The sequence below is a fragment of the Penaeus vannamei genome, chromosome 31 (assembly GCF_042767895.1).
Source record: "Penaeus vannamei isolate JL-2024 chromosome 31, ASM4276789v1, whole genome shotgun sequence".
Taxonomy (NCBI): domain Eukaryota; kingdom Metazoa; phylum Arthropoda; class Malacostraca; order Decapoda; family Penaeidae; genus Penaeus; species Penaeus vannamei.
Genome location: NC_091579.1, coordinates 4,925,861 through 4,937,115, shown reverse-complemented (window position 1 = coordinate 4,937,115; position 11,255 = coordinate 4,925,861). Strand labels below are relative to the sequence as shown.

Sequence of the window (11,255 nt, the reverse complement as noted above, 5' to 3'; positions counted from 1 at the left end):
ATACTTATCATCATTAATTTTATCATTATCATTATAATTCTTATTATCACTATCATTATCATTATCATTGCTGTTGTTATTATTGTTGTTATCCTTTTTATTGCCTTCATAATTATTATCATTATTAATAGGATCATTATCTATGCCATGACTATATATCAGCATAATAATAATAATCACTGTCAAAATAACAATTTTATCGCTATTATGATTACTGTAGGTGTTATAATATCTTCAGAAACATGTTCAATTTTTGTTCTCCAAGTATAAGATTCTTTGTTATTTTCACAGTTGTGTTTCTGATTATAATTTTTCGCTTCGTTTCCCCCCTCCCCCATTCCATATTTTTTTTATTTCTTTTTTTTTCATTTTAGGTTTCTCTCACATTATATAATGGCTATAATGTATTACCATATAAGTGTTTCTCTTAAAACGGCTTTTCAAAATTTTATGTTATTCTCACAGGGATGTTTTCTTGCACCGTGTTTTAGAGTAAAAAAAAAAAAATAAAAGAAAAAAAAAGAGAAAAAAAATATGCTCCGATATCTTATATTTTCTCTCTCTTTTTCTTCTTCTTTTTTAAAAATATCTTTTTCGCTTTTCTTATTATTTTTGCTATACTCCGGAGCCGTGGGAGAGATAATGTGTCTTAATTTACCTTAACTAATCGGTAAGTTGTGCCTCATGTTATAATTTAAGTTCTTGCAACCACAAACAACTTGAGAGGGAGAGAGTCCGGGGTGAGTGGTTAGTGCTTGTGGCAAAAGGTAAACACAAGGATTAACTTGCGTGTTTGGGTTAACATCTTTATTGGGAAACGTGCCTGGGGTTTTGTTGTTGTTGTTGTTGTTTTTGGCTCGGGTTGTTGTACGCATTTTTGTTGGTTTCTGGGAAGTCTCCTTCTCGGGTTCTCTCCCTCTCTCTCTCTCTCTTGATCTTTCAACTCTGGCTCTCTCTCTCTCTCTATTCCTCTTTCATTCTACCTCTCCCGATTATTCTCTCTCTCTTTCTCTCTCTTCCTCTTTCATTCTGTCTCTCTCGTTCTTTCATTCTGTCTCTTTCTCCCCCCCCCCTCTCCCTTTCTCTCTCTCTCTCCCTCTCCCTCTCTCTCTCCCTCCCTCCCTCTCCCTCTCTTCCTCTCTCCCTCTCCCTCTCCTCTCTCTCTCTCTCTCTCCCTCTCCCTCTCTCTCTCTCTCTCTCTCTCTCTCTCTCTCTCTCTCTCTCTCTCTCTCTCTCTCTCTCTCTCTCTCTCTCTCTCTCTCTCTCTCTCTCTCTCTCTCTCTCTCTCTCTCTCTCTCTCCCTCTCTCTCTCTCTCTCTCTCAAGAATACTTTAGGAAAATGAAAGGAAATTATTTTTTTCTTTTTATTACTATAAACAGTGTTGTGTGTTCTACTGCGCCCTCACTTGACGCTCTACAATTACAGATTTTTTTTCATTTTTTTTATTATATCATTTTTTTTTCTACAGAGCCAAATAAACATCCGCTTTCATCAAAATAAGTTAGGGTGTTGTTGGAACGCTCTTGTTTTCTTTTCTTCTTTCTTTCTCTCTCTTTCTCTTTCTCTCGATCTCTATTTTTTTTCTTTCTCTCTCTCTCTCTCTCTCTCTCTCTCTTTTCTTTCTCGTTTTCTCTCTCTCTCTCTTTTCTTTCTCGGTTTCTCTCTCTCTCTCTCCTTTTTCTTTCTCGTTTTCTCTCTCTCTCTCTTTTCTTTCTCGTTTTCTCTCTCTCTCTTTTCTTTCTCGCTTTCTCTCTCTCTCTCTCTTTTCTTTCTCGCTTTCTCTCTCTTTCTCTCTCTCTCTCTCTCTCCTTTTTTCCTTACTTTCTCCCAACTCTCTCTTTCTATTTCTCTGTATATCCCCTCGCTCGTTTCTTTATCTCTTTCTCCCCCTCTCTCTTTCTTTTCTTTTTCTCTCCCTCTCTCTCTTTTTTGTCTCTCGCTTTCTCTCTCTCCCTCTTTTTCTTTATCATTCTCTCTGTTTCATCTCTTCTTTTTCACTCTCTCTCTTTCCTATCTCTTTCTTTATCATTCTCTCTCTCTTCTCTCTTCTCTTTCACTCTCTCCCTCTCTTCCCTTATTTCCTTCTCCTCTGATCTCTCTCTCTCTCTCTCTCTCTCTCTCTCTCACTCTCTCTCTTACTCTCACTCCCTCTTATTTCTTTCTCCTCTCATCCACTCCTCCCTTCTCTCCTTCCTCCTCCTTTCGCCGATATCTTCATCAGTAACCTGAGCGCCGACCTCTACAATGAAGGAGGTTACGAAGGACACCGCAAAACCGACTTATCTGGAGGGCAATTTGTGCACCGAAGATAGAGCTATCCTGTGTATGTCTGGTTCAGTTTTTTTGTGTCTTATTATTTCTATGCGCTCCTCCTCTCCTTTTTTGTATTTCTCCTTTTTTCTCTTTTTCTCGCTCGCACTCTCTCGTCTTTCTTTCTTTCTCTCTCTCTTTCTGTATAATTTTCTCTCTCTTTCTCTGGCTGTCTCTTTCTTTACTCTTTAGTCTCTCAGTCTCTCTCTCTCTCTCTCTCTCTCTCTCTCTCTCTCTCTCTCTCTCTCTCTCTCTCTCTCTCTCTCTCTCTCTCTCTCTCTCTCTCTCTCTCTCTCTCTCTCTCTCTCTCCATCTACAAATATGCCTCATTCCACACCATAAAAAGCACCTTCTTATATTAATCCCATTCCTCTATGTCAACAACGGTTTTTCGGAAGTGAGAGAAAAGAGAGAGAGGAAGAACCACGAGAGAAAAGAGAGAGAGGAAGAACCACGAGAGAAAAGAGAGAGAGGAAGAACCGCGAGAGAAAAGAGAGAGAGGAAGAACCACAAGAGAAAAAAGAGAGAGGAAGAACCACGAGAGAAAAGAGAGAGAGGAAGAACCACGAGAGAAAAGAGAGAGAGGAAGAACCACGAGAGAAAAGAGAGAGAGGAAGAACCACGAGAGAAAAGAGAGAGAGGAAGAACCACGAGAGAAAAGGGAGAGAGGAAGAACCACGAGAGAAAAGAGAGAGAGGAAGAACCACAAGAGAAAAGAGAGAGAGGAAGAACCACGAGAGAAAAGAGAGAGAGGAAGAACCACGAGAGAAAAGAGAGAGAGGAAGGACCACGAGAGAAAAGAGAGAGAGGAAAAACCACGAGAGAAAAGAGAGAGAGGAAGAACCACGAGAGAAAAGAGAGAGAGGAAGAACCACATATTCGTTCTGTGTTTCGAAGGAAGGAAAGACTGCAAGTAACTCTGGCAGCCTTTCAGTTGCATTGTTCCAATTCGATTCTGTAAGATTTTAATATATGCATACACACACACACATAGATATATATATAGATACATACATGTGTTTTATATATATATATATATATATATATATATATATATATATATATATATATATATATATATATATACATATATAAACACATAGATATACAAAAATATATATATAAATATATGTATACATATATACATATGTATATACATATATATATATATGTATATAAACATTTATGTATATGTATATATGTATATATATATATATATATATATATATATATATATATATATATATATATATATATACATACATACATACATATATATATATATATATATATATATATATATATATATATATATATTGATACATACATACATACTTACATGCATACACACACACACACACACACACACACATGTGTGCGTGCGTGTGCATGTGCACGCGCGCACGCGCGCGTCTGTGTGTGTGTGTGTGTGTGTGTGTGTGTGTGTGTGTGTGTGTGTGTGTGTGTGTGTGTGTGTGTGTGTGTGTGTGTGTGTGTGTGTGTGTGTGTGTGTGTGTGTGTGTAAATTTACAAAATAGGGGAACCTTGTCATGGACAGAATTACAAAACCGAACGAAGTGTTTCCCATAATACTGGAAACACACTTTGACTTTTTTCCTTTCCGCTTTATAGATTTTCGTCGGAATCAATTACGATAGACATAATACCAATGATACGAATACACAGCAAAAATAACATTCTTGGAAATGAAAATATAACCTTGCTTCCTGAACAAATTTCCTTTTGTGTGATATTGAGAGAACGGTAACATGATACAGTATATTGGTAGCTTTTCATGTTACAAAAAGGCTATTATATAATGACCTAATATGTTTCATGGTGTGTGCTTTACCCGCATCAAATAACGCACGCTGGAGATAGGAGAGAATGCGTGATAAGGAGAAGAATTAGTTGTCTCTTCCTCTCTCTCTCTCTCTTGCTCTCTCTTTTATATTCTAATTTCTTTATCCGTCTTCGTAGTAAGTCATTTTCTTCGATCACTTCTTTTCACTCTCAAACAGAAAATATTCTCAGTCTTTTCCAAAATTCCTTCTTAAACAGAAAATATTATCTGTCCTCCAAGAATTCCAACAGAAAATATTCTCATTCTTCTCAGGAATTCTATCAGAAAATATTTTCTGTCTTTTCCAAAAATTCATTCTCAAACGCAAAATATTCTCAGTCTTCAAAATTCACTCAAACAGAAAATGTGTTCAGTCTTCAAAATTCCTTCTCAAACAGAAAATATTCTCAATCTTCTCAGAAATTGAAACAGAAAATACCCTCAATCTTTTCCAAAAAAAAAAAAAAAAAAAATCACTCTCAAACGCAAAACATTCTCCAGTCTTCTCCAAAATCTTCCGTTCTTCCACTCTTCTTCGCCGCTTCATTGTGTTTGAATCCAGGAACGGACATTCTCTCTCTCTCTCTCTCTCTCTCTCTCTCTCTCTCTCTCTCTCTCTCTCTCTCTCTCTCTCTCTCCGAAACACATAAAACGTGTTTAGATACGTCTTTCTCCCGAGCGCTTTGAAATTCGCTTTGTCATGCACAAAATTAAACTCATTTTTCCTCACATAATACCTCACATAACTTTAAGTTCGCTATTTACAGGTATCACAGTCACAAGTGTCCCCTACATTACTGTATAAAAATTAACTCATACTCTACAACACCAAGTTTTCTTGTTTATACCGCCTATATACACAACTAAGTCAAAACTACACAAAGGTCGAAGTCATGTTTTTTTGTTGTTTTTTTTTTGTTTCTTTTTTCTATATATAATGTTCTTGTTCACGCTGCAGTCTTCTTTTTCACAGTGATATTATTTCAAGCGTGTTATTCTTTTCTTTTTTAAAAATTTTTGGGAGGTTCTACCACTCATAGAGGATTTGGTCACATACGAATATTTTTCCCTATATTCTTTGCTCCTTTTTGAGAGTTTTCAGCAGGTATAATACAAGTCAGATAATATTTTTTTGAAAAAGGAAAATCAAATCAAAATTTTTCTTTTCCTCTATCTTGTTCTCCAAATTTTTCTTTGCCGGCGAACCTATTTTCACTGTCCCATCACATCGTCCATGTTCACCTCACTATAAATAACATTCAACGACTCTTAGATAATCGCACGCACACGCACACACTTCCCCCAAATAAATATGTAAGTCGGATCAAAATCCTTAATAATACCAATAAAAGTAAAATTCTAAGATGTCCCACAAGACAAACAAGTCGTTTCCCAACACACAAACACGTTGAATCATTTCAGTTCTAAGAAGTGGGAGGCTCGAAGGCTTCCGAGTGGTTTCCGCACCTGGTTTCTGTCTGCTTTATTAGCCCAAGGGGTTAGTAGGCCTTCAGGTGAGTGTTATTTGGCCTTGTTGGTTTGCAATGTTCACTGTTGCAGACTTTGCCATGGATGTCTTGAATGGTAGAATATTCGCCACTCGGAGGATGGTGCTAACAGCATGGTATTTCTTAGTCCTCTGTTGTTGTCTCTCGGTCTTTATCGTTGTCTCTTTCTCTGTCTCGCCCTCTCTCTTTCTCTCTTTTTCTCCATCTCTGCCTCGTAAATCTGTCAGTCATTCTCTCGCTTTTCGTCATGGTCAAATTAGCTCGATGATCGTAAATTCTCAAAAAAGAAAAAAAAAATAGAGTTGAAGCCACCTCGTAAACCCTTTTGTGTTTGTTTGTTCTGAGGAGTCGCCGGTCCTCCGAATCATCACCGATTAGTCACCGAAAAATGCCACGCAATAACCCAAGTTTATGACCTCCTGTTCGATGCCTTTTCCTCCCTGTCATGCCACTGTGTCTCTCACCTTCCTTGGCCTCAGATCCTTAAGAAAACCGAACCTAACGCTCAGTAACAAGCACTTTTTCTCGTCTACTGGCAGAAGCTGTAGCGAAGGTGCTCTGGCAGAGGATTTACCACTTTTTTTCTCCCAATCTTGCTCGGCAGTGTCGTGTGAGATATGGCGTGAGTCTTTCTTTTGAATATTTCACTTTTTATTTCGTATTCCTTAGTGTGAGTTCAGCAGTGAGTGTTTTATTCCGTGCTCCTTATATAATAGGACTATGTATAGTTTTCCTAAGAGCTCCTGGGGAGGAAACAAAGGAGGAAAATGGAAGAAACTCAAGTAAAGGCTTCCTGAAGGATTTATATATTTTTCACACTCTTCAGGGAAAAGCGGAAGTGAAGAGGAAGAAAAAGAGAACTGAAGTGGACTGGAGAAAACGAAACCAAAGACTCGCATCGCGGTTCCGGGAGCTCCTGGGCCTCGCCTGGCCGCCTGAGGGAGTCGGCCGTTACGTGCCCACGAGCAGTACGGCCGAGGAGCCCGCCGTCGAGGCCGCGGAGGCGCTGGCGTCGGCGGCGGTGGCGTTGGCGGCGGTGGCGTTGAGGGCCTTGTCCTCCGGCCGCAGGAAGCGCAGGTCCCTCCGCCACGGCCGGCAGAAGCGCATCTCGTTGTGTCGGACGCGCAGGATCCGCGCCAGGTTCCGGGGCGTGTACCGGCGCACGTAACTGCCGTTCCGAAGCACGAGCCGCACCTCGCGGCCCCGCGTGACCTCCGTTGACCCCATGACCAGGTAAGAGCGCCCGTGGCGCATCTTGGGACACAGGCAGTTGTTGTCCACCCACAGGAACTCCTTGTGGAGGAGCGGCACCGTGTTCTTGTAGGACTGGTGCACGAGGACCTCGTAGCGGCGCTCCCCGCCCACCGGCTCGCTGTTGATCACCTCGACGCGGGACACTGCAAGAAAGAAGGGAAAACGGGTGAGACAAACAGACACAAAGGACGAGAGATTTCTTGCAAAACATTCGCTTGCGACTTTCTTTTTCTTTTCCTACTGCTCTTCACTTTAACGCAAAATATCAAACATGATTCCTGTCACTGCAATACACAAGCAGCCATCAGCAAAAGAGAAAAGGGGCCGGACGCCCACCCGAGGCGAGGCTCACCGAAGTCGCTGGTGCAGAACATCTGCTTGGCGCGCCGCGGCCTCTCGCAGGGGCCGCAGGAGGCAGGGACTTCGGGCTGCTTCTTCTTCTTCTTCCGTCTGCCTTTCCCTCCCTTGCCCTCCTCCCCCTTGGGCTTCCCTTTCGAGGGCTTCTTGTACGGCTTGACGGGCTTCTTGGGTCTGTACGTGTCGTTGTCCTCGCGGTTCGGGGGGGAGGAGGGTCGTCTGTGGGGGGCGAAGGGCGGGCGACGTCGGTACGGAGGTCGAGGACGAGGACGAGGCCGGCGGAGAGGCGTCCTCAAGGGCGGCTTTCGGATCCTCGTCACGTTCACGCTCGTCAGCACTGCCGGGCGTGGCGTCGGAGTCGTCGTGGTCGTGGTGGTTGGGGAAGTCGTCGGGGGGGTGGCGGGGGAGCGGGTGGGGGTCGTGGCCGGGGTGGAGGAGGGCGCGGACGGGAGGGGGACGACGGCGGGAGGGGCCTCGCCGGACGCGGAGTTGGGGGTCCAGTACTCGTAGTAGATGCCCGGGTTGTGTTCGCGGAGCAGCACCTGGGGGCGGGAGGGGCGGGGGTCAGGGAGATGGTCAAGGTCGCTCTCTCTCTCTCTCTCACTAACCCACTCCTTCACTCACTCACTTATTCTCTCTCTCTCTCTTTCTCTTCTCTTTCTCTCTCTTTCTCCTCCCACCCTCTCTCTCTCTTTCTTTCACTCTCTCTTTCTCCTCTCTCTCTCTCTCTCTCTCTCTCTTTTTCTTTCTCTCTCTCCTCCTCCTCTCCCTCTCTCTCTCTCTCTCTTTCTCTCTCTCTCTCTCTCTCTCTCTCTCTCTCTCTCTCTCTCTCTCTCTCTCTCTCTCTCACTACTTCACAATACTTACCGTGCGCAGAATCACATGTTTGAGTTTCTTAAGATCCCCATAAAAGAAATCAAGCTTATTACCAAGAAAACCGCCAATTCTCCTTCATGTGACACCTATCAATCACCAAGAATCACGTTGAGGATGAGAAACTAAAATCCTCCTGAAATACCTTAATCAACATGAGTTACCGCAACCCTTATTATAATCCCACTGGGACTCCCCGGGTCTTATAAAGTCCCTAACTCCACTGAACTTAACTATGAGTAACTGAGTTTCCTTTCTTATAGTCCCTTATTCCGCTTAACTATGAGTAACTGAGTTTCCTTTCCTATAACGTCCCTAACTCAACTTCACTTAATTATGAGTAACTATTTCCCGTTGATGCAGGACTGGAAGTTACCTCAACCCACGTAATATACAGCTTATCATTCTACAGTGCAACACTATAAGCTTTTGGTATAGCATCATCTATACCTAATTGAACAATGCTATTTGGTCTCTCGTTTAATAGCATTTGTCCTAAGCTATTATAAACTACAAAGCCTTACAAAGCTCCCCTCATTTCACCGAAACGTGAGGATTAACGAAAACCTTACCCTGCCCTTCTGTAACACCCCCAAATCCCCCCCAGTTCCACCCTACACCCCCCCACTGAACCCCCTGACAGTACCCCTCACGTAAAACCCTTCCCACAACCCTCTCCGATCTGCCACGTCTCGTCCGTGCAGCCTACCATGAGCGTGAGGTCTTCGGAGGTGGGTCCCAGGGCGCTGAGACTCTCCGACTCGTCCTCATTGCGGGCGTAGGTGAAGAGAGTGCCGCCCGCGTCGACCTCCCCAGGCCAGTCAATCAGCCAATCACCGTTCAGCAGGAATTTGCTCCCGGCCTTCAGAGCTGGCGGGGGGGAGAGAGAGGGGGGGGGGGAGGTTAGTGGTGGTCGTACAGGTTGAAGGGAGGTGGATGTTTGTTTATACGTATATTCATTGAGCCACATTTTTATCTGTGTGCATGTGTGTCTGTTTGTTTGTTTGTCTGTCCATGTTGGATAATCTTATATATTTTCCCTTCATCTAAGTAATAATTTGTATGTTATTGTAGCGCGTTGAATTACGTTTTGTTTGTTTATTGAGAGAAAGAAGAGGAGAGAAAATGAGAGACGAGGAAAGAACAAAACAAATCAGAAAATCAGAACAAACAAGAAAAGAGAGAGAGAGAGAGAGAGAGAGAGAGAGAGAGAGAGAGAGAGAGAGAGAGAGAGAGAGAGAGAGAGAGAGAGAGAGAGAGAGAGAGAGAGAGAGAGAGAGCGAGAGCGAGAGCGAGAGCGAGAGCGAGAGCGAGAGAGACAGACAGACAGAGAGAGCAGATCGAACGCAAGAGTAAAAAAGGAATAAACAAAGAAAGAAAAAGAAAAGAGCTAACGCGACAGTCCCAGAGGCCAAAAGGAGTACACTGGCTTCAACACTCAACAAGTAACGACTCACACGGAGCCATAAACCACCCCTTGTTTCCCAGCACATTAACACACTACCTGGGAAGTTAACCCCAAAGGACATCAGCATCCATTCACCACCGAGTTACAATCCAACGTTAATTGACATTTCCTGGTCGGGCGAGAGAAGTCATTACAACAGAGGAGCTCGTTAACAGATCGATATCAGGAGGCACATAAACTAGCGGGTTGACCGTGGACACGTAACAATTCTCGGGGACGCGACCGTTACGGGCCAAAGCGCTGGAATAGAATGGTGTGGGTTGACACTTTGTTGTTTTTTACGGGTTGGGCTGATCGGTATGGGCGATTGGGTGTTGATATCTTGCTTAAAATGCGTGTCATTGAAGATTTAACACTTCTTGGTACTGGACAAAGCTGGAGAACTTTTTTTTTGCGTTGAGGTTTAATACTGTTTTGTCCTCAGGATTACGTTAACATTATCTTTTTTTAAAACATAAAACCGGTTTGCTGTGTTTTCGTACAGTCTTCCTCGAAACATTCCGGATTAAAGGTTAGAGAATATAACATAATGAAGCCAAAATTGATTTTTAAAAAAACACGCCGAAATAGTCATTATGGTTTAGCTCTGTCTCGTCCCGAACACAGCGAATCAGTCAGCGCTCTTTATCACTTTTTTGCCCGCTGTAAGTGCCTTGAGGGCATGCAACTTGTGCGATACAAAGTGGACAATTATCTAAGGGAGATTATCACTTAGCCTTGCCTTATTTGCACTCTCCCCTTTATGGTTCGCTGCGGCCTGAGTGAGTGCGAGAGATAGCGAATTTATGCTGTTCTTTATGTGCAGTTTTTTCTTTTCTTTTCTTTTGTTTTTCCTCTTTTCTGTTCATGTTTTTGCTTCGTTCATGTTTTTGGTTGCATGTGCGGTATCTTTTTTATCATTATCTTTTCTTTGTTTGTTTGTTTTCTGTGTATGTATACGAGTCCGTATGTGTATGTGTTCTTGTCCGTGTGTGTGTACATTGTACGTGTCGCAAAAAAAAAAAATTCACTTACCCAAAAAGTTTGGCGATGTATCTCTCACCCTGACGTTGGTCGCGCCCTTCGGTATGTAAGACACTTCATAGTAACCATAATTTCCTGAAAATAAATAAATGAATAGATATACAACTTTAATATCTCACCATTTGTCAAAAACTCAAACTGGTTTTTACAATACATGCAAAAAACTACGATGATATATTTTTGTTAATGCTCTATAATCTTGCACACGTCACGGCTGGACTTGCCCAATTTGTCAGCTGTTAAAGGCCTTGTTAGAAATAAGAGGTACAGCTTGGAAATTCGAATATACACGTGTCTAATATCCTACGCTGCTTCTTAAGACATAGGATGTGACATTTCCGTGAGACAAGAGCAAGGAAGAGAGAAAATGCTTATTTGCAATTCTGACTTGTCATAACTCTCCTCATAAACGTAATTTGTGTAAAGTTCAAGGTTAGTCTTTTCTTTCCTCGAGTCAACGAGAGTAAAACAAACCTCATTTATTGTAATTACTGATTATAACTCGTATGATGATAGTCGTTAATGATACACACACTTCCTATATATAATGCTAAGGTATTATTAAACTCTGAAGGCACTCATCAACAACACTCGAGATAAATAGCGAAAATATCTGCC

The 11,255-nt window shown here is 42.3% G+C and overlaps 1 protein-coding gene across 1 annotated transcript in view; it reads right to left on the bottom strand.

The window, feature by feature from the left end:
• Positions 1-5,152: 5,152 nt before the first annotated feature.
• LOC113817580 (ADAMTS-like protein 5) overlaps positions 5,153-11,255 on the bottom strand; it is a 219,649-nt gene continuing 213,546 nt past the window's right edge. The window contains exons 8-11 of the mRNA XM_070143693.1: positions 10,629-10,712; positions 8,856-9,016; positions 7,269-7,815; positions 5,153-7,059 (exon numbers count right to left, since the gene is read on the bottom strand). Of these exons, the coding sequence (XP_069999794.1) occupies positions 6,614-7,059; positions 7,269-7,815; positions 8,856-9,016; positions 10,629-10,712 (1,238 nt within the window). The 3' untranslated portion in view covers positions 5,153-6,613. The remainder of the gene's footprint in view (positions 7,060-7,268; positions 7,816-8,855; positions 9,017-10,628; positions 10,713-11,255) is intronic.